At 36.9% G+C, this 24,793-nt stretch overlaps 1 protein-coding gene across 3 annotated transcripts in view; it reads right to left on the reverse strand.

The window, feature by feature from the left end:
- IGSF11 (immunoglobulin superfamily member 11) overlaps positions 1-24,793 on the reverse strand; it is a 137,206-nt gene that overhangs the window by 22,028 nt on the left and 90,385 nt on the right. For all 3 annotated transcript variants that reach the window (XM_064374652.1, XM_012463959.2, XM_064374653.1), the window contains exon 2: positions 1,404-1,567. In XM_064374652.1, coding sequence (XP_064230722.1) covers positions 1,404-1,567 — 164 coding nt within the window. The remainder of the gene's footprint in view (positions 1-1,403; positions 1,568-24,793) is intronic.

Below are 24,793 nucleotides of genomic sequence, written 5' to 3' on the forward strand. Positions count from 1 at the left end.
AAGCAAAATAAATAAATTGGCCATTGTATCCTCTCTTAGACACCAAACAATAACTATATGGTGGACAGCACCAAACGTTAGAAAATTTTATTTCTAATATGAGAGTTATCACCAACTTTTTTTTAACTGTACTTGTTCATAGGTATCTTGGAGTTTTAAATTCTCACATACCAAATTAGAATAATATTTTTTCCTTACCTAACTCATCAGAACATAGAAAACGTCTTTGATGCTACCCACCCTACTATTAATTCATAAATATTTTTACCAGTTCAAAAAATTGATTCCAAAATAAAAATTTTAAAATATTAGCACTGCCATTCTCATGCTTACTAGTTCACACAATGATAGATTATAGGTGTAGACTGAATGTAAGTAAATGTCACAAAAGGGAAGAAGAGTTACAAGTCCATGATTGCTGTTCTTATGTCAGCCTCTTATTATCAAAGTTAGGTCTTCATGGAAGACTCAGAATGACTTAACAAACAGCCCTTTGGGCTGTGAATGAAGGACTCGGTTCTATTCAAGCTCTACCTGTAATGTGTTTAGTAACTCTAGACAAGTTCTTTCTTTGCTTCTTTAGCTCCATCCTTGCCTCCTAAAATAATAAGGTTGAATGATCTTGAAGACTGAGTCTAACTACAAAAATTCTATAAAGAAACAAAGGAAGCTTCTATTGAATTTCATATCAGAAAATTTAGCTTATAAAATATTCTGAAGTAATAATAAGCTTACTGAAGGAAGAAGGTAGTGATATATAGTAACAAGGAAAAAAAAATCCATTATCATTGTAAATAAACGTGTAACTGTTATCACAATTCATTAATTTCCTGAGCATTATATTCTGCAGTGAGTTCTACTAATTATGGGTCTTTTTCCTGTAATAGAAACAGCTTACTGGGGAGTAGCTTCCATTTTCATGTACATTCTTTCATGTACACATTCTATTAATAATTTATATGAGACTATTCACACTGGCTAACATGGCTAATCATGTTTTACTTTGAAATACTAGTGAAATTAACTTTTAAAAAATCAAGTAGTACAACCTAATATTACTTCCTCACTATTATCACTATCTTTTCAAAGTACACTCTCAACCATCTGTGTTGATGCCAGTCCCTTCTGGCTACAATTGCCTGTTAGCAATGTTTTTGATAAAATTCCAGGATCCTACATAAACTCTCAGAAGGATACTCTTAACATCTGTTACCTTTTTAAAAAGAGGATAGCCTCTTCTGATAGTTGACTGATAAGGCAGAGGAGTAGGCCTTAAAAGAGCAGAGGCATACTGGAAATGCCACTTTATTCTTGAAACCAAAGATGTACTCAGGATGTTTCCCTACCCAACTCCTCTGAAAATATTAACCTTTTAGAGGTAGCACAGGATGGAACAGAAGTACCTGTTCAGGTTGGTTGGCATTGGAGAGAGGAATGACCATCCAAATGACATTGAGGTTAATGAGGGCAGCGCTGGTAGTGAAAGTGCAGGGCAGAACTGCTGTCTGACCCCGGGCCACCTGGATACTCCCAGGGCTCTCTGACACTTCCAGGGATGCTGCAACACCTACAGAAGAAGGAACAGGAAGGTTATATGCTCACCTTTTCCCCACAGTCCAAACTCCTTCAGGAAGGTTTGTGTGTTTTATGTTATCACATTATTATTGATCATGGTTGAGTAGACTGACATGATAGTCATACTAAACAATGGCTGACCACTGAGTCAAAATAATAAAAACGGTTCACCCCTTTACCTGTTGGAAACTACAATAGAAAAATATTACAAGCCATTCATTTACTCTCTTTTGGAAGATGCTATCTGATATGTGGCCAGATTTAAATATGACACAGATGAAGTTAACTGATGGGGTTCAAGCAAAATTTGCAATGGTGATGGAAGATTAGAAATAAATGGAATTTTCAAAGTGTTGTTTCATTAGCACACTGCAAAATTAAATGCTTACTTATAAATCTAACAAAATACATACAGCACTCATACACGGAAATGTATACAATGCTCATATAAGAAATCAGTAAGACTAAACAAATTCAGAGATATATAACATTCATGAATCGGAAAAGTCAATCTTAAGATGCCAACTGTCCCTAAACTGATCTATAGATTCAGACGTAGCCCAATCAAAATCCCAGTAGTCTTTTCTGCAGATACTGACAAATTCTAAAACATACAGAAAGACAAAGGCATAGAATAGCCAAAAGAATACTGAAAAAGGAGAAAAAAGATGGAGAATTCACACTACCTAATTTTAAAACTTGCTATATAGCTGTAGTAGGACAGTATGGTACTAGCCTTTTAAGGACAGACATACAGATAAATGTCACAAGGTTGAGAGCACTGAAATAAATCTTTGTATTTATTGTCAAATGCTTCTCAATAAAGGTACAAGAAAATTATACGGGGCAAAAATAGTCTTTTCAACAAATGGTGCTGGGATAATTGGATAGTAATATGCCAAAAATTAAATATTCAGAATATAAAATCAACAGAAAATGATCATAGACCTAAATAAAAATCAACAGAAAATGTTCACAGGCCTAATCAACCAAAAATGTTCATAGATCTAAATAAAAGAGCCAGACTATGAAATGTCTGCAAGCAAACATAGAGAAAAATCTTAATGATCTTGGGTTAGTCAAAGAGATTTTAGATACGTAACCAAAACCATGAATCATAAAAGAAAACAATATATTGGACTTGGTTAAAATTTTTAAACTTTTATGCTTCAAAATACTTAAGAAAATAAAAAGTCAAGATTCAGACTGGGAGAAAATATTACAAATCATATATATGATAAAGGACTTATATCCAGAATATATAAAGAACTATTACAACTTGATAATTTAAAAGACAACCTAATTTTAAAATGAGCAAAAGATTTGCATTTAAGCATTTCAACAAAGGCTTAAAAGCACATGGAATGATACTCAATATCACTACTCAGTAGGAAAATATATATTAAAGCCACAATAAGACACCACTACACATCCACTGGAAAGGCTATAATCAAGACAAGTCCAAGTACTGACAAGGTTGTTGAGAAACTGCAATCTCATACGTTGCTACTGAGAATGTAAAATGGTGTAGCCACTTTGGAAAACTGTTTCTTAAAAAGTTAAACATAATCATAACATACAAATAGCAATTTCATTTACTAGCAATCTACTCAAGTAAAATGAAAATACACGTCCACACAAAGACTTGTCCATGAATGTTCATAGCGGCATTATTCATATCATGTCCTGAAAAGGAAATAATACAAATATCCATCAACTAGTGAATGGACAAACAAAATGTGATATATCCATACAACAGAATACTGTTCAGGAACAAAAAGCATCAAACTACTAATACATTTTACAACACGCACGAGCCTCCCAAAACACATTTCTCAAAGAAGCCAGATGCAAAACACTGCATAATATGATTCCACACATATGAAATGTCTAGAAAAGGCAAATCTATAGAGACAGAAAGTAAAACAGTACCACCCGGGGATACACAGGATGGCGTAGGGACTTGTGAATAGACTCAATGGGACTTTTTAGTGATGGAAAACTAAAACTAGATTCCTGTGATGGTTGTACAACTCTGCAAGTTTAGTAGAAGTCACTGAATTTTATACTTCAAAGGAATTAATTTTATGGAATATAAATTATATGTCAATAACATTTAAAATTCTAAAAGAGAAAAACTGATTCACCAGAGCCAACTCATGGGAAGTCAAAATAACTGTTATCTCTTCTGCAAAGAATGCCTCCTTCCTGGTACAATGGAACAGAATGGAAATAACAGGGGATCAAAATAGGCCATGGAGACCCTACAAAGAAGTTATTTTGATCATGAAAAATACATTAAGTCTTTGACAGTATCTCAAACTGTTTTACTTTGAAGTGATAGTATCTCTCCCATAAAAGTAACACAATAACATACTGTTACGATTACAATTAGTTTAAAAAATAAACACACCTAACACCTTCCTTCTATAGAACTTCATGTTCTTCACATACAGCCTGATGATATTCTCAGGAGTTAAATTGGCAGAATAAAATGTTTTACAAATTGTCTGTGATATAATATAAGGCACTTGATGACATCAGGAAAAGTTTCTAAAATAAATAACATTAGGGGAAGTCTCTAAATTTTTAAAAAGAAGTTGAAAGAACCTCAGGAATTAGCAGCAGAAAGGGAAGGTTATTTGATCATGGAGCAGGCAATGAATAGAATAAGCTATCTCATAAGGTAGAAGTGGGTTAGGGAATGTATTTGTTATAATGTTATGATAAATTTACAATAAGTGCTGATAGAAATGTTTTTAAGAATAAATGTAGAAGCCAGACTGGTGCCAGAACCTCCAGCACTGCATTCTTCAGGCAATACTCCAAGGAAGAGGTAAACGGAATATGATCCCACCTTAATCTGTCCAGGATTGTAAGTACCCTCCACTAGCAATTCACTAATTTCAAGCTTAACTCAAATAATGTTTGATATGAATTTTTTTAATGGCCAATATGAACTAAGAATGAAAGAGAAAGAGAAAGCAACTACAATAGGGTGAGCAGAGGACAACGAGCTGTGCAGGACAGGGCTGGGAGTCAGGGAAGCAGCAGGACTGCTGGCATAGAGCAAGCCTTCGGGGCAGCAGAAGCTGTGAAAGGCCAACTTCACTTACTTCACGTTTTCACATAAGGTCAACCCTAAAATCTCACATTCTGAAATAGCTGCAGAAGAAATATTGTAGATGAGCTGCTTCTAGACTTTGCAAAGGTGTAGGTTTGAAGCTGTACAGATCAGGTTTGACATGTGGTTCTTTCATCTACTTAGCTGCATGGCCCTAAACAAGGAACTTAATCTCTAAGTCAGTTGCTTCATCTGTAAAACAGAGCTAAATATTATCATCACATTATACAAGGTGTATGATGAGGACAGTACCAGATGCTGAGGATGACAACCACTACTACTGCTAGTTAACATTTAGCGCACACTGACAACACCAAGTCCACGTTAAGTTCTCTCTACATATAACATATTTTATATATATAATGTATATTATATACACACACACACATACACACACACAAACTCATTTAATCCTATAAGGTACTTACTGACATTATTTTCATTTTACAGAAGAATAGAAAAACAGAGAATTAAAAATACAGCTCAAGGTCACACAGTCATAAAGCTAGGAGGTGGTAAGGTCTAGATTCAAACCCAGGCAGTCTATAAGCTCACACATTTTACTACTACACACAACTCAACACACAGAAATCACTCCATATGTGTTTGTTATTACTATCACTACCATATTATATGATGACGAAAATTAAAACTAGAATGGACTTTTACCTAAAGCTATTAGAAACTCCTTCTACTTCCTGCTTCTAAATCTGCAAATGAGTTTCACTCTGCCTCACCCTCATCTCCCTCTCTCCTGACAGATTAGGAGTTTATCTAGGACCAACTCCATATGTGAGCTTTAAATACCATCTGCTTGGCCCCCTTAGTGACCTTATCATAGACTGCCTTCTTCTGTAACTTCAACCCCTTTCTCTGCACTGGAGACTTCCTGATAGCATTTAAACATCCTCAAGTATTTAAACTGAAAACAAAATTCTTAACTCCCTACACCCCACAGTCCTCACCAGGGAAGCCCTAGCTCTCTGATACTTCATGTTAACCTTTCTGGAAGCACTGTCTATACTCTCTCCACAGAATCTTTTCCTACTCCAAAGTTTTCAATCTACTTCTGCCCCAATCACTTCTTAAAAACAATTTTCCCTAGACTTCCCAGAGACTGCCTGTGGCTGTATAACACTTGTAATCATTCTTGGACTCTCGTAAACATCTGACAGAGATGACCCTTCCCTCCTCCTTGAAATACACCTTTCCCTTAGCTTCAGTGATGTTAATATAATTCACTTCTGGTTTTCTTCCTAACTCTCTGGACACTTGTCACTTTCTCTTGCTGTTTTACTCTTTTCCACATAGTTATTAAATGTTGGTATTTCTGAAAGTGTTTAATGTCTTATTCTAAACTATCTCCCCACAGAATTTCATTTACCATCACAAATTCAATTCTCATACAAATGCTAATGGCTTTCAAATTTATATCTCTAATCCAACCCTCTCCTCTTATATCTAATTGCCTCCTAGACTTCACCATGTGGCTACCTCAAAGACACCTCAAAAGTCAGCTTGTTCAAGATCAAACTATTCCTTTGCATGTCCACCTCCCAAATATATTCTGGCTCCTTCCTGACATTCCCTATAGTTGTGAATGGCTCAAACAGCACCAAGCTGGACAAGCCAGACATTTAGAAATCTTTAAGTCTACTCTTTTACCATCTCCCAAACCATGATGATCAAATCTGGTACATTTTACCGATTAAATTTCTCTTGACACCTGGAATCAGAGCCTTTGCTCTGTTCTCTGCCTTTCCTCTGTCAGGTTTGCTTTGTTCCAAACTTCAACTTCTTTACTTAGTGACCTACTTATAAACCCCAACATCTTTACTTAGTAACCTACTCATCCTTCACAATAGCTCAAGTGTTACCTTCTCACAAGAAAAGCCTTCCCTGACCTCTCAGTCTAGGTCAGGGTCTCACAAAGAAGTGTTAGAACACCATCAAGTTTTTAATGATAACCAAGCTGTGGTACACTGTAAGACTCACTCATTAGTGTGATTATTTAACAAATCCTCATCAGTATACTGTATGGTCTAAGAAAGCACACCATGAGAACTCAACAGATACATGTTGCTAAATTGATCTAATTCAATTCCTTCAATTTCCACGTGAAAAAAATCAGGGTCTAAAGAGACAGGTTTGCCTAAGGTCCTAACATTAGGATTCCATCTTCTGACTTCTTTTTTACTATACCAAACTCTTCCACAGATCATGTGTCAGAAAAAAAGTGATGAAGATATTGTGAAAGGACATTTCTTTACCAGTAGAACTGATACTGAGCAATAAAAAATTTATTTGTAAATACACTGCTCCGTTCTATCTAATGTAGACAGAAACATTTAACATTTATAAAAGCTATTATTCTCTTTTGTAACCAGAATTCTCTACAGGATTTTAAAAGAAAGCCATCCAAGACTCTTAAGACATGACATATCAGATACCAAAGAGAATTTTAAGACAAACTACCCTGAAGAATTTGCACAAGGAAGATGGCTGAAAAGTGGTTTATATAACTTTGAGGACTACAGAAAGGGAATAAATAAAGAGGCTTTGTGGAGAGAACTTTTAAGTTAGAGCTATGGTACACTATAAGACCCACTCACCCTATTTCTCTCCTGTAGGTCAAGGATGTCTGAGTATTCAACGGGTCAGAGGTGAACACACATGAAAGCTGGTGCCGAGTCATCTCAGACTCTAACAAGAGGGCTCGCTGATGGGACCTCAGTAGAGGACAGCTGAAGCCAGATATCTGGACTCCTAGAGGGTGTATCACTGGCAGTCAGGGAACCAAACATACAATTCTGTATATAAATGAAGATTTTCTTGTTTTGTTTCATTTTTTAAATTCAAAGTAATCAGAATAGTTGTGTGACCTGGTTTGTTCTCATCTAGGGAAAGAACTGACTCATGAATAAACTTAAAGGTCTGCAGAAGACAAAATTAAGTTGTTCTGTGATTGTGTCTCATGGTTCCTCTTTAACATATTGATAGAACTATGTGTAACAAAAAGGTTCTTAGTGTAAGAAGGACGGAAATGTGTGTTGTTGTTGTTGTTTTTGCATTTTTGATGCTTAATTTTTTTCTATCCTACTTAAAAAAAAAAAAACCCTATTTCCTTTTAAAGTATACTCCCATGTTTGAAATTCTAGGCAAGAATTTAAATTTGAATGCTAAATATTAGATTAAAAATTCACTTAGGCCAGGTGCAGTGGCTCACGCCTGTAATCCCAGAACTTTGGAAGGCCGAGGCAGGCAGATAACTTGAGGTCAGGAATTCAAGACCAGCCTGGCCAACACAGTGAAACCCTATCTCTACCAAAGATACAAAAATCAGCCGGGCGTGGTGGCGGCCACTTGTAGTCCCAGCTACTAGGGAGGCTGAGACAGGAGAATTGCTTTAACCTGGGAGGTGGAGGTTGCAGTGAGCGGAGATTGTGCCACTGCACTCCAACCTGGGCGACAGAGTGAGATTCCATCTCAAAAAAAAAGAAAAGAAAAAACTACTTAAAACATCTTACAGTTTGCAATGTTTACATGTAAAATGCATAATTTAAGAGTCAAATTGACAGCATTTTGCACTTGAATCTTCTTTGTACTTGCACCCCCAAAAAAATTAAGTCAACTCATGAATTCTGAATGACTCTCAGCAATTACATAAAAAAGACATAAAGTACATGGTCATATGTCCTCTGAGGAGTTAGCCATAAATACAGTTATCTATAATCTTTCTTTAGTCTCCTGTTTTCTAAGATTTAAAGCAGAAAGGCATTCACATTATCTCAAACCTCTTGGTACAAGTTAGAGGAAATGAAGCTGGCAACAAAGAATCCTTAAAAATCCTAGGAGGTACCATCCATACTACACAGCCAAGAGAACAGACAAAGGACATTTCACAGTAATCTGCCTACTGCTGGACTCAAATGGCATGAAATCTCCCCTGCAAACGCATCAGAGATAGAACATCGGAAGTTCACAACCAAGCAATCCAATGGAGATTTCACAATAGTGTTTTCTGATGTCTATGGAGCAATTACTCATGTTTCAGAATCAGCCCAACTGCCAGAACACCCTCTGGGAATATAATCAGCAAAGCATCAAAAAGACCTTACGGGCACTTATGTTACCCTTCTGCCTAAAATTTTAATATCAGCGGTCACAAAATGCTTATTGGTTTATATCATCCCATATGATCTCACAACTATTTCTTACATATAAGACATGTAATACAAATTTATTTAACCTATCAAATTAAGTTTTATGGTTTATCAGACTGAAATGAATTCAAAAAGTAAAATTCCTACATTATGCTACTTGTTTTCTAAAGGAAACTAAGGAATATCACAATTTGCTGGTATTGTAGTAATTTTTTTTCTTTTTAGACGAAGTCTTACTCTGTCACCCAGGCTGGAGTGCAGTGGTGCAATCTTGGCTCACTGCAACCTCCACCTCCTGAGTTCAAGAGATTCTCCTGCCTCAGCCTCCAGAGTAGCTGGAATTACAGGCACACACCACCACACCCTGCTAATTTTTGTATTTTTTTAGTACAGATGGGGTTTCACCATGTTGGCCAGTATCAAACTCCTGACCTCATGATCTGCCCATCTCAGCCTCCCAAAGTGCTGGGATTATAGGCATGAGCCACCATATCCAGCCTGTAGTAACTTGTTAAACAAATCACTCTCCCTTCATATTTTAACCAAATCTTAGATGAAATAACCTACCTTTACACTTAATCATATAATCTTTTTACAAACTGCCATCTCAACTGAAAAAAAAAGTTTGTGTTAGCTGAAATTCAATTATATTTTGGCCATTTACTCAGTGCTAAGTGAAATGAAGAGTAATATCTGACTAATTTATCAACATAGATGGCTCTATTACATATTGGTCATCTACATTAATCAATTTACAGGATTACTTCCAAATTTCTACATCATTTTATGCCATATCACACAATATATTTTATGGTTAGTATATGATGGCAAGCTACCATAAAATTATATGTCTTCATTTTCTGGCTGAAGCATTAAACATTCATTACATAGTCTATGTAATATGTAATAGTCTGGCTGGAATATGTAATTGTATTCTATTTCTATGGTACTGCAGTTTCCCTTTAGACATAATTTCAGTGCTTTCTCATTGACTTCTGCCTTTCAACCACAAACATTCCTCAGGGACCATCCCAAGGGCAAACAGCATGCCTTATACTGAACTAATGTACACTCTAAATTATCTCTTTTCAATAGATCTCTCTCTCTACATATATATACGTGTGTGTGTCTATATGTATATATGTGTGTACGTATGTACATATGTATATATGTGTATATACATATGTGTGTATACATGCTTGACTCCTACATGCCACGGCATATACATTACGGGGGTGGCATTAACTTAGCAATATCTCCTAAAACTTGGTGTAAACTTTATCAGAATTTTCTTCAGCAAGTTTCCTATTATCACTTCCTCCTGATTTCTGTCTGGCTATCAGCTTATGTATTCTATTCCATCTGAGAATCCCGTTGCGGAGCAGGGTAGGGGGCAGTTAGTAACACCAGGCTTGCATTTCTCATGGCAATTGATTAGTGCTGCCCCTTTAGACAAAGCACGAGGTTTCCACATTGGGAGCAGGGTAGGGGGCAGTTAGTAACACCAGGCTTGCATTTCTCATGGCAATTGATTAGTGCTGCCCCTTTAGACAAAGCACGAGGTTTCCACATTGTCAGAATCCCCACCCACTTCCTGTTATTCCACAATATAACCCACTTTACTCAGTCATGTTACCTCCATGACTCCTATGGGTATATTTATGTTTGTAACCCCTTATTTAAAACTAAGCAAGTAATGTGATTATAATTAGCTATAAAGAACCAAGGCACAAAAGCAGAACCAGGTTTTGCAGTGTGATGATGGATATGATACTATGGTTGCTACTACACTCAAAACTGACTTCAGAAAAAGGAGAAAGAAGCAATTCCTTAAACCTCAGTCACTATGGTTTATGACACAGGATCTTATTCACATCCTGGCTACAAGTAATACTACCAGGAATCAGCATTTGACTAAGGAGAGGCTGGACAGCTAATTATGAGGTAACTATTATTATATAATACAGCTTGGGAAAGCAAAAAGTTTGGAAAAGTAGTAGCATGTGAAGATAGAAGAGTCAGATAACTAAAACAGGCATAAAGAGGGATACTACATAATGATAAAAGGGCAGGCTGATTCATCAAGAACTTAAAAGTCCTGCGCATGCACCAAACAGCAGAACTTGAAAGTGCATGAAACAAACACTGACAGAACTAAAAGGAAAAAAAGTGGAAAAGATGCAATTATGGTTGGTGATTGCAACACGTCTTCATCCTCAATTCATAGAACAGATAAACAGTAAAAACACAGAAGACCAGAACAATGAACTTAATATAAATGAAAACTTTAGAACCTTCTACCTAACATCATAGAATATACATTATTTTAAAGTAGACATGGAACATGCACCAAGGCAGAACATATTCTGGACTATAAAATGAACTTTAAAACTTTTTAAATAATTAAAGTTATACAAAGAACATGAGTTAAACTAAACTCAATTAACAGGAAGAAATCTAGAAAATCATCACGTATTTTTTTAAAAATCACTTCTGGACGAGCACAGTGGCTCATGCCTATAATCCCAGAACTTTGGGAGGTCGAGGCGGGTGGATCATCTGAGGTCAGAAGTTCAAGACCAGCCTGGCCAACATAATGAAACCCCATCTCTACTAAAAATACAAAAATTAGCCAGGTGTGGTGGCATGGACCTGTAGTCTCAGCTACTCGGGAGGCTGAGGCAGGAGAATTGCTTGAACCCCGGAGGCGGAGGTTGCAGTGAGCAAAGATCGCACCACTGTACTCCAGCCTGGCTGACAGAGAGAGACTCTTGTCTCAAAAAAAAAAAAAAAAAAAAATCACTTCTAAATAATTTACAGGTCAAAGAAGAAATCACAAGGAAGATTAGAAAATATTTTTAATTATGTGAATATGAAAACACAACATATCAAAATTTATGGGGAAGCAACCAAAGCATTACTTAGAGAAAAGTAATAATAGAATCTGAATGTGCATATTAGAAAAGAAGAAAGGTTTATAATCAATGACCTAAGTTTCCACTTTAAGAAACTAAGAAAAGTAATATAAATTAAATCAAATGCAGGTATACAGAAGCAAAGTATCAATATAAAGTAGAATTCAATAACAACGAACACACACACAAAAAGGCTAATTCAATAAAATCAAAATTTAGTTCTCTGAAGTCAATAAAATGTATAAATCTCTAACCAGACTGACCAAGAATAAAGAGAAAACACACAAATTATCAATATCAGATATGAAAGAGGGGACATAATTACAGATCCTACAGATATTAAAAGAAGAACAAAGAGATATTATCAGTACCAATAACTCAGACAGCTAACATACTTAATGGTAAAATATTTTCCTCCTATGATAAGGAACAAGGTGAGGATGTCTGCTCTTGATACTTCAACACGGAAATCATAGCCACTGCAATAAGGCAAGAATAAGAATTAAAAGACATATAAATTGAAAATTTAACAGTAAAATTGTATTTATTTTGCAGGTAACACAAATATCTACATTAAAAATTCTTACAAGTCTACAAAACTACAACTAATTCTAATAAATGAGTTTAGCAAGGTTTCAGAAATCAAGGTCAATATACAAATATCAACTCTTTTTCTATATAGTAGCAATGAATATTTGGAAATTAAAATCTAAAATGATGCCACTTATAATAGCATCCAAAACATGAAATATTTAGGGATAACTCTAAGAAAGGATCTGTAAGATCTGTGCAATGAAAATTACAAAATTTTCCTGAGAGAAATTTAAAGACTTTACTGCATGGAGAGACAAACTGTGACCATTAGTCAAAAGACTCAATACTGTTAAGAGGTCAAGTCAACCAAAATTTATCTTTAGATTTAATAGAATCCAAATCAAATTTTCAGTAAGCTGTTTTGTATAAATAGCCAAATGACTTCTGAAATGTATGTACAAAAGTGAATATTAGAATAGGCAAATTTGCAAAAAGAAAGTAAGTTATAAAGAAATATAGATAAAGTAGCACTGCCATAAGGACATACAGAGAGTCCAGAAATAGATTCATACATAAATGGGCAATTTATTTCCAAAAAAAGGTGGCAAAGTCATTCGGTGGGAAAAGATTTCTCTTTGTGCAAAACAGTACTTTGGGGAAAAATAATCTCCATGTGAAAAAAAAAAAAAAAGGAAGGAACTCTAACTTTATCTAATACTTTATATAAAAATTAACTCAAAATAGATTTAAAATTTTAAAAGTATCAATAAAAACCATAAAATTTCTGGGAAAAAAACACAGAAGACATTCTTTATAACTTTAGGTTAGAAAAAGCCTTCTGGGCAACAGAGGCTGGAGAGGATGTGGAGAAACAGGAACACTCTTACACAGTTGGTGGGAGTGTATATTAGTTCAACCACTGTGGAAGACAGTGTGGCGATTTCTCAAGGATCTAGAAATAGAAATTCCATTTGACCCAGCAATCCCATTACTGGGTATATACCCAAAGAACTATAAATCATTCTACTATAAAGACACATGCACACGTATGTTTACTGCAGCCCTGTTTACAATAGCAAAGACCTGGAACCAACCCAAATGCCCATCAATGATAGACTGGACAAAGAAAATGTGGCACATATACACGATGGAATACTACACAGCCATAAAAAATGATGAGTTCATGTCCTTTGTAGGGACTTGGATGAATCTGGAAATCATCATTTTCAGTAAACTGACACAAGACCAGAAAAACAAACATCGCATGTTCTCACCCATAGGCGGGTGTTGAACAATGACAACACATGGACTCAGGGAGAGGAGCATCACACACTGGGGACAGTTGGCAGGGGGGCTAGGGAGGGACAGCGGAGGGTGGGAAGGGTGAGGAGGGATAACATGGGGAGAAATGCCAGATATAGTATGCATCTATGCAACAAATCTGCATGACCTGCACATGTACCCCAGAACCTAAAGTAAAATAAGAAATAAAAAAATAAAATAAAAATAAAAATAAAAGAAAGAAAAAGCCTTCTGGAATAGAATACAAAATGCACTAACCATTTAAAAATTGATAAATTAATACCTCATCAAAATTAACAGTTTCTTGTCTTCAAAAGCCACTATTAAAAAAATAAAAAATACAAGCCATAGTTTGGGAGAAAATATTTTCAAAACACATGTTCTTATATTTATAATACATAAAAACTCTTAAAAATCAAGAAAACAAGCAGCCTAGTTTTTTAAATGCACAGAAGATGTGAACAGACACTTCACTACAGAAAGCACACAAATGAGTAATAATATCCTGAGAAGACACTCCATTTCATTAGTCAACAGGGAACCTAAAATCATGCTGAGATAGTACAGAATATCAACTAGAATAAATTATATTAACATGACAATGCTAAGTGTTGATGAGAATCTAGAACAACTCTAACTCTCATACATTTCTGGAGGAAATGAAAGGTAGTATGGTCATTTGGAAACATTTTCAGTTTCTTACAAAATTAAATGTACACTTAACTATACAAGCTAGCAATTCCAATTCTAGATACTTATGCAAGACAAGATACAGATCCATAGTAAGATCTATATGCAAATGTTCACTGCATCTTTATTTATAATAGCCAAAATACCAGACACAACTCAAATGCCCATCAACTTGCAAATGGATAAAACAATTGTGACAGAGCCATTTAATGAAATATTACTTATGAACATAAAAACCCCACAAAATTCTGATATATGCAAAATGACTAAATATTAAAGGTATTGTGCTAAGTGAAATAATCCAGAAACAAATGGCTAAATACTGCATGCATCTATTTTAAAAAAAAATCTATGGTGGAGGCAAAACTGTACAGGCGGAAAACAAAGCAGCAGTTGCCAGATGCTGGGACTGGGACTGAGGGTTACAGTGGGGCAGAGAATACTACAAAGGGGTATAAGAGAACTCCTTGGAGCGATAGAAATATTGTACGTCATGGTTATGGTAGTGAACACAAGATGAAACATTTGTCAAAACACAGCAAATTATCTACCTAAAAAGAGGAATTTTATTGTATGTAAATTATATAAATCTGATTTTTTAATTTTTTTTTGTTTTGTTTTAGAAAAAGGTGCATTGGGAAGAATCATGGATGCTTTGAGAAATACAATAAGAGCTAATCTTCCAGGAAAACAGTCAAAACTATACTATAAAACTGGTTTGATAAGAAAATTGCTGCAAGTGTCCCTGTCACCAAACCCTAAATGCCAGAACTTTACTGCAACTATGAATGATGTCCCAGTGCTGTATCAGGCACTTAACACTACAACACTATCATCCTGCAAAGCGATTACTCTTATGCTGCTATCTATGCTGGCAATAGAAGTTCAACATAAAGCTTGTTCTGTCATGTTTCTTCTTTCAAGTTTCTTCTTTCTTTTTTTTTATTGTACATAGAAGGGGTACATGTGCAGATCATGCAGGTTTGTTGCACAGGTACTTACATGGCAAGGTGGTTGGCTGCCTCCATCCCCCATCACCTATATTCAGCATTTCTCCCCATGTTATCCCTCCCCAACCTCCCCACCCCCTGCTATCCCTCCCCTAGCTCCACCAAGAGACCCCAGTGTGTGATGCTCCCCTTCTTGTGACCATGTGTTCTCATTGTTCAATACCCACCTATGAGTGAGAACATGCAGTGTTTGATTTTCTGCTCTTGTATCAGTTTGCTGAGAATGATGATTTCCAGATTCATCCATGTCCCTACAAAGGACATGAACTCATCATTTTTGATGTCTGCATAGTATTCCATGGTATACTATGGAATAGTATGTGCCACATTTTCCTTGTCCAGTCTATCATCGATGAGCATTTGGGTTGGTTCCAGGTCTTTACTATTGTAAACAGTGCCACAAGGAACATACGCATGCATGTGTCTTTATAATAGAATGATTTAGAATCCTTTGGGTATACACCCAGTAATGAGATTGCTGGGTCAAATGGAATTTCTATTTCTAGATCCTTGAGAAATCGCCACACTGTCTTCCACAATGGTTGAACTAATTTACATTCCCACCAACGGTGTAAAAGTGTTCCTATTTCTCCACATCCTCTCCAGCATCTGTTGTCTCCAGATTTTTTAATGATCACCACTCTAACATTGAGATGGTATCTCAATGTGGTTTTGATGTGCATTTCTCTAATGACCAGTGATGATGAGCATTTCTTCATTGTTTGTTGGCCTCATATGTTTTCTTTTGAAAAGTGTCTGTTCATCTCCTTTGCCCACTTTTTGATGGGATTGTTTGTTTTTTTCTTGTAAATCTGTTTTAGTTCTTTGCAGATTCTGGATATTAGCCCTCTGTCACATGGGTAGATTGCAAATATTTTTTCCCATTCTGTTGGTTGCCAGTTCATTCTAATGATTGTTTATTTTGCTGTACAGAAGCTCTGGAGTTTAATTAGATCCCATTTGTCTATTTTGGCTTAGGTTGCCAAAGTGTTTGATGTTTTAGTCATGAAGTCCTTGCCTATGCCCATGTCCTGAATAGTTATGCCTAGGTTTTCTTCTAGGGTTTTTATGGTGTTAGGTCTTATGTTTAAGTCTTTAATCCATCTGGAGTTAATTTTAGTGTAAGGTATCAGGTAGGGGTCCAGTTTCTGCTTTCTGCACATGGATGGCCAGTTATCCCAACACCATTTATTAAACAGGGACTCCTTTCCCCACTGCTAGTTTTTGTCAGGTTTGTCAAAGATCAGATGGTTGAGATGTGTGGCGTTGCCTCTGAGGTCTCTGTTCTGTTCCATTGGTCTATATCTCTGTTTTGGTACCAGTACCATGCTGTTTTGATTATTGTAGCCTTGTAGTATAGTTTGAAGTCAGGTAGTGTGATGCCTCCAGCTTTGTTCTTTTTGCTTAGGATTGTCTTGGCTATGCAGGTTCTCTTTTGGTTCCAATAAGAAGTTTAAGGTGGTTTTTTTCCAGTTCTGTGAAGAGGGTCATAGGTAGCTTGATGGCAATAGCGCTGAATCTATAAATTACTTTAAATGTTTAAGGTGGTTTTTTTTCCAGTTCTGTGAAGAGGGTCATAGGTAGCTTGATGGGGATAGCGCTGAATCTATAAATTACAAGTTTAAGGTTGTTTTTTTCCAGTTCTGTAAAGAGGGTCATAGGTAGCTTGATGGGGATAGTGCTGAATCTATAAATTACTTTGGGCAGTATGGCTATTTTCACAATATTGATTCTTCCTAACCATAAGCATGGAATGTTTCTCCATCTGTTTGTGTCCTCTCTTATTTCCTTGAGCAGTGGTTTGTAGTTCTCCTTCAAGAGGTCCTTTATATCCTTTGTTGTATTCCTAGGTATTTTATTCTCTTTGTAGCAATTGTGAATGGGAGTTGGCTCTTGATTTGGCTGTTAGTCTGTTATTGGTGTATAGAAATGCTTGTGATTTCTACAAACAACTCTATGCACATAAACCAGTAAACCTGGAAGAAATGGATACATTCCTGGACATTTGCACCCTCCCAAGACTAAACCAGGAAGAAGTTGAAACCCTGAATAGACCAATAACAAGGGCTGAAGTCAAGGCAGCAACTAATAGCCTACCAACCAAAGAAGTCCAGCTCCAGATGGGTTCACAGCCAAATTCTACCAGACGTACAAAGAGGAGCTGGTACCACTCCTTCTGAAACTATTCCAAACAAATACAAAAAGAGGGAATCCTTCCCAAATCATTTTATAAGACCAACATCATCATGATACCAAAACCCAGCAGAGACTCAACAATAAAAGAAAACTTCAGGCCAATATCCATGATGAACATAGATGCAAAAATCTTCAATAAAATACTGGCAAACCAATTGCAACAGCACATCAAAAAGCTTATCCATCACGATCAAGTAGGAAGCATCTGGGGATGCAAGGCTGGTTCAACATATGCAAGTCTATAAATGTAATTCACCACATAAACAGAACCAAATCCAAAAACCACATGATTATCTCATAGATGCAGAGAAGGCCTTTGACAATATTCAACAGCCCTTCATGCTAAAAACTCTCAATAAAGTAGGTACTGACGGAACATACCTCAAAATAATAAAAGCTATTTATGACAAACCCAAAGCCAGTATCATACTGAATGGGCAAAAATTGGAAGCATTCTCTTTGATATCTGGCACTAGGCAAGGATGCCCTCTCTCACCACTCCTATTCAATATAGTATTGGAAGTTCTATCCAGTGCTATCATGCAAGAAAAAGAAATAAAGGGTATTCAATTAGGAAAGGAGGAAGTCAAACTGTCTCTATTTGCAGACAACATGGTTGTATATTTAGAAGACCCCATCGTCTCAGCCCAAAATCTCCTTAAACTGATAAGCAACTTCAGCAAGGTATCAGGATACAAAATCAATGTGCAAGTTTCTTCTTTCAAGTCAGGGCCAGCGACTCGCTACATGAATCTGACTAAAGGGCCGCAGTTCAAGATACACAAGAGGCCAGAAATTTAAGTTCTCATTTCTAACACTGGGGAGGCAGACTCATAATGTGGGAATTCCTCCAAATAGAAATACTATGCAAAATATGATAGCCTGCCATGAATACAACTATGCTGACTATAGCAAGCAATAAATGAAAACATTAAAAAGTATGTCTTTCTCCTTTCTGTCTCCTACCTTTTCTAAGCCTATCTTTGTCAAGCCCTCTGTGTATTCCTTTATCTTGTGGGCTTTGCAGAGTGGAAACTTGACACTACTGAGACCAACAGGCTTCCTGTCTTTTGTGAAGCCTGTGCTTACTGAGGACACTACACTGGGCCAGAGGAGGTGGGAGGGGCTGCCTTTGAGCCTGATAAAGGAGGAAAAAAAGACTACTGGGAGGGGAATGGAACTTGGCAAACTTCCTTGACAAGAGGAGCTCCATGCTCTACTTTGCTCAGAGGACAAAGGAAATAAAGTGCCTCAAAGAGGATGGCTGTCCTGGATACTGGGGCTCTGTCATCACAACATTCCATGTGTCCTACAAGGCACAGAAGCTGCAGAGCAACAAGACTTCAAAGGATCCTGTAGGCTTCAACAAGGGGCTTGAACAAAAAGCAGTTACTCCACAGAAGACCAGAGGGGTCCTCCCAGCATTCTGGCTCTATGAGAGAGACTGTAGCATATAGAAGGTAGTCTCAATAATTGATAATTATCACACTGATTTTCTTTTTTAAAACAGGGTCTTACTGGACAAGGAAAATGTGACACATATACACCATGGAATACTAGGCAGCCATAAAAAACAATGAGTTCCTGTCCTTTGTAGGGACATGGATGAATCTAGAAGCCATCATTCTCAGCAAACTGACACAAGAACAGAAAATCAAACATCGCATGTTCTCACTCATAGGCGGGTGTTGAACAATGAGAACACATGGACACAGGGAGGGAAGCATCACACACTGGGGTCTGTTGTGGGGGGCTAGGGGAGAGACGGTGGGTGGTAGGGAGTTAGGGAGGGATAACATGGGGAAAAATGCCAGATATAGGTGACAGGGGGATAGAGGCAGCAAACCACATTGCCATGTATGTACCTATGCAACAATCCTGCATGTTCTGCACATGTACCCCAGAACCTAAAGTGCAATAATATACATACATACACACACACACATACACACACACACACACACACACACACACACACACACACAGTGTCAGATTTGAATTCAACTTGATATTTTTAAAAAACAGGTGGACATTTCTTACAAAACTTTGTGGAGCCTAGAAATGATAAAGTTTAAAAATAAATCTTAATTCCCCAAGCATTAGATAAAGACTTAAAAAAATCTCTGTGCTTTCAAATTTCAAAAATCATAGTTTAAAGACAAGGCAGGGAATGGACAGAGAAAACTGACAGGATCTAGGGGCTAGTTTTTCACTATTTCAGGATTGTCTTTTATTACAATGATAACCCTCTAGCCAAATCTGAACTTACATGTGACCGGCCTTCTTCAGGGAAAATAAAATAAAAATTCCTTGCTGCTTAGCTTTCTAAAGGACTTGTAAAAATTTATGCTTTTAACTTGGATAATGCATAGGGTGAGAAAAATGTATTTTTCTTTCCTGTATACAGAGCACTTTATATTTTGGTAGGCCTTTCTGACATTGTGATGCTATAGCTGCATGTCCTTATCAGTCTGGTTACTACATTGAGATTTATATTGGGAAATGCTATCTAGAGTTTCCAGATGGCAAAAGGCCAGAAAAAGGGCCTTTGCTGTTGAATACAAGCATGTACTCTCAACTTCACCACTTGGTTGAATATAGCTCTACTTGGCTATAACGAGCAAGCTTCATTTGTTTAATGAAGCATTCATATGACAAAAGTGGCTAAATCAACAAGTAGAGTTATTTATGAACAAATAAAGCCATCTGAAACCATCAGGAAGGATGTTACATTCTGAAACCAATTAAATTCTTTTTAAAAATGGCTCAATCGAAATATTTTATTCTTGTTCACAGTAACACTGCTTCTTTCCAAATTAAACACTATTTTAAAAATTGTTCTTGATTTTTAGATATGTTTGTGTTAGTATTAACTTTTAATTAGTTTAAAGCATTCTTCAGTCTTTAACACGCAAATACTTTAAATGTGGAAGTAGAGTGTTTGGTCATCCTTTTAGAAGTTCTCTTGAAGTCTAGGAATATAGATAGAGGTAATATGGCATCATCATTAGGTTCTGACACAATGCATCTAAGATTACTTTCCATGACCTTCAAGGCTCTACTTAATCTGACCTTTGCCTATCTTTCCAGCGAGTCTCATAGTACTTTCTTCCACTGTGGACTTTTCTCAGGTCCAGCAACACACTGTGCTCTCCCATCTCAAGATTTGTATGGTCTATTGTCTTAGCTTGAAAAACACACACACACACACACACACACACACACACACAATTCCTCTAATGTCTACCCATCCTTCAGATTTCAAAATTCTGCTGACCTCCAGAACAGACTACCTTTCCCTATCCTTCCTTGATACAGTCCTGACACTTCAAATTATCTTAATAGAGGCCTTTCTCAATTTGATTCTAAGTAGAACCTATATGCTCAGGTCTCAGCACACAAAGACCATAATACAGTAAATGTTCAATATATTTGATGCTCAATGTTATTTGATGCTATTCATCAAGAATTATGTGCCGAGTATTGTTTTAAGCAATTTATATAAAGCTTAATAACAAGACTTGGTGGTGACATGATTATTAATCATATTTACAGATGAGGAAACTGAGACCCAGAGATGGAGCTGGGATTCAAAACAATGCCTAGTGTGACTCCAAAGGCTTTCCTAAATCCTGCCCCTTACAGCCTCCAAGTAATGCTGAAAAGGGCACAGGACTTAGAATCCAGGTACAGCTACTGACCAATTAATTGTGTAGCCTGGGTCATGTTACTTAAACTTGTTGAGCCTTAGTTTTTGTTTTTGTTTTGTTTGGTTTTGAGACAGAGTCTCCCTCTGTTGCCAGGCTGGAGTACAGTGGTGCAATCTCAACTCACTGCAACCTCCACCTCCTGCATTCAAGCGATTCTCCTGCCTCAGTCTCCCAAGTGGCTGGGACTACAGGTGTGCACCACCATGTCCAGCTATTTTTTTTTTGTATTTTTAGTAGAGATGGGGTTTCACCATGTTGACCAAGATGGTCTCGATCTCTTGACCTCGTGATCTGCCTGCCTTGGCCTCCCAAAGTGCTGGAATTACAGGCATGAGCCACTGCGCCTGGCTTGAGCCTTAGTTTTTTGGCATCTTTAAGAAAAGGCATAAAAATATCTGCCTCACAAGATCACTTTGAAGAAATACATATTAAAGTGCCTTGCACAAAGGAGGTTTCTAATAATTAGCAACTGAATTTGATCTCAAAATATAACGTAATGTACAGGGAAAAAAACAGAAAACAGAGGAAAGAAAATAGCACATATTCACAGACTCATATAATCATCCCAGTAGCATGAAACTTCTCAAGAAAATTGTGATCATACTCTTATTTTGACACAGACCCACAACTGTGATTATTAAAAGTACTACAAAGTTACTCTTCAGCATATATCGGAAGAAGCTTCTTTTGGCATATGAGTTATTACATATCTATGCTTTCCACCCTGCCACCTCAGAGGTAAAAAGTCAAAAAACTTCCCATGATGAAGCAGTGGTGAAATTCAAAAGTGAAATGTAAAGTAGGAAAGAAATATTAGAAAAACAAAAATTGGTAGGAAATGAAAAGATAAAACTAAATGAAACCACAGAGTGCAGGAAGAATAAGCAAGGCAAGAATAGAGGAAGATAATGGGGATAGAAGGCACTGTATTGTTGACAGCATCTGATCTAGAGATTAGTGTTATTTCTAAGCAGATTAACCACATCCCAACTGTTCCACATCAGGTCCCTTCTCTAAGCTTTTCTTACCTCATATCAGCAAATTAAAAATAAATAAAATTTTAAACACACAAGTGAAATTAAAGGAAAAAACTACCCACACAAACCAGAAATGTCCCAGGTTGACAATTCATCCTAATATGCTTATCGTCTCCTTCCGTTCCGTGCCTAGACTAAAATGATGAAAGTGATAAACCTTAAAAGAAGCAAACAAGAAGAGAATTAGCTCCTCTGTGTAATTTTTTAAATATAGCATCAAACCATCTACCCGTCAGCAACAGGCACTGCAGTATTTAAGATCATCACATGAGGGTAGAGGGCGTAAAAAAGGATGGTGTGGTGGGAGATTGTTATTTCTGTCCCAGATACAGAGAAGAACTTTTAACCTTATTGTGCTTTTCCTTATCATAACCTTCTCCATAGCAACCATAGAACTGCAGTAGCAAGAAATAGATGGGAAAACAAAAAATATACGGACATTATTAACCATTGGCTACACACACACACACACACACACACACACACACACACACACCTTGAAAAACTGCTGAATTCAGTAATGATTTTTTTTTAAATCACGTAACTTCCCCTGAAATTTCATATTGCTATGGAAGACCAATCACTAAAAAACTAGGCTAGCATAGTATTATTGTAATTTTTCTATAGCTTGTATATTTGCAACATATTTATAGCACTTTACAATAGATTTCATCTCTAAAATGAGCCTATTTTGCTAAAAAAGAATAAGAAGAAGGAGGAAGGAGGAGGAGGAAGGGAAGGAGGAGGACGGGAGAGAGGAAGGGAGGAAACAAAGGAACGAAGGAAATGGAAGGAAGGAAGGAAGGAATCTTTTGAGGTCCAACAGATTTTTCAATGTTTAGTCTAGAAGAAGGGGCTTTTACCTCACTTACTACTGAATAACTAAGACCGATACAGCAGTCATGTTATAGGATTATAACTTTTGTCCAAAGTATGTCCTATTGCTGGTGAAAAGCACTTGTTATCCTAATTAGTCATTCTCCTGAGTTTAAAACTAGAACACCTAGAAAGGGTCACCACCAACAAGCATTTTTATGACAGGTAAAAACAATAAAAGAGTACAGTCACTCTTTGGGCACAACTCTCCCTAGTCTGTTATCACTGGTCCTTTATTTTGGCTTAATGATTTTAACTACTTTACAAATGCACATAAAATATAAGATTCCTGCATCAAGAAGTTCTGCCACAAGATGAGTATAAGGGAGCATAATTTCCTCAGGAAAATCACAGCACCCTCGCAGCATCGCTTAACACTAAAGAAAACAATCTCCAAGGGTTGAGATGGCAATGACAACATTAGAAGAATGTGTTTCCTTGGATACCTAATATTTTGAGGGACAGACTATTATACATCTTCTCATTGTTTTCATTCCTAACCTCTGGGTGCCTAGGGACCATCTTAGAAGGTGCTAACCATCTGTTAGAAGCCTACACTAGGGCATCCCCATAGGGGATTTTGAGATGTTCACTGCTAACTTACTTATATATTTTGGCAACCCAGATTTCTCACTAAATGATGAAGTCTTATTACTGGTTCAGCTGAATATACTTAATTCTTTTCAGAAATGGTCAGGGAACTGAGGCCTGGTCACAGTTGTGTATGTGGTGGTTTGAGAGAGGGGGAAGGAGGAAGGAAGAGGCAGCAATGGCTAGAGGCCAAGGGTCTGGGATCACACACTCATTCTCCTGCTTCAGCCACCTGTTTATGTGGGCCCAGGTCAATCCAATTTTACACTTACGCAGGCCAGGCACTGGTAATGGAGTGGCAAATCTGAGATGCAGTTCTTGCCCTCATGGAACTTATAATCTAATGGAAATATAGATCTTAACTGAGTAAATACATGGTAAAAGATGTCATGCAGAAGATAAGCACTTTTACTTCTCTTTTCTTCAGATGAGGTACTTTTGAATGTGAAATTTGGTTATAATTTGAGGGGCATTCGCTAATCAGTATGGCTACTAGAACCATTGGCCTGTTAACAAACTACTGAGTCCTCAGGTCCCAGGAAAAATCACATGGAACCAAGGTCTGTAACCTAGTTAGTGGTCAGTGACCCAACACAAGGGCCCAGTGGGGGAGTTGCAGGAGGCACCTCTTCCCAGGAGTCCTAGGACTCTGAGCCTCGGCACAGAGGGTCCATGGACTCCCACACCACTTACACTGCCCTGCCAATGCCATCTGAGTTTTAGAGGGAATTTCACTTAAACCTTGAGCATACTGATCTTCAGAGACACTGGTGGAAGATGACTTTTATGGCATGAGAAAAAAATGACAATGAACTGGAGACACCAAGAAGGACAGATAAAACTGTCCATGCAGTTGCCATTTTTCTGCAAAAATTTGGCTGCTCTCTGCAACAGTCTGATTGATGGTTTGGGAGTGAAAATTATCCATCTCTACTTTAGTCACAGTGAAAAAAGCTGTGTACAATAAAATGTGTGCTTCCACCAACTTTTGAGTTAAAGGGCTAAGAAAATATATATAAAGAATTTAAGGTACTACAACCACTTAAACAATATTAGTAATTTCCTTCCAA

This window comes from Aotus nancymaae, unplaced genomic scaffold (genome assembly GCF_030222135.1).
Source record: "Aotus nancymaae isolate 86718 unplaced genomic scaffold, 86718_ANA_hifiasm-v0.15.2.pri h1tg000011l, whole genome shotgun sequence".
NCBI lineage: Eukaryota > Metazoa > Chordata > Mammalia > Primates > Aotidae > Aotus > Aotus nancymaae.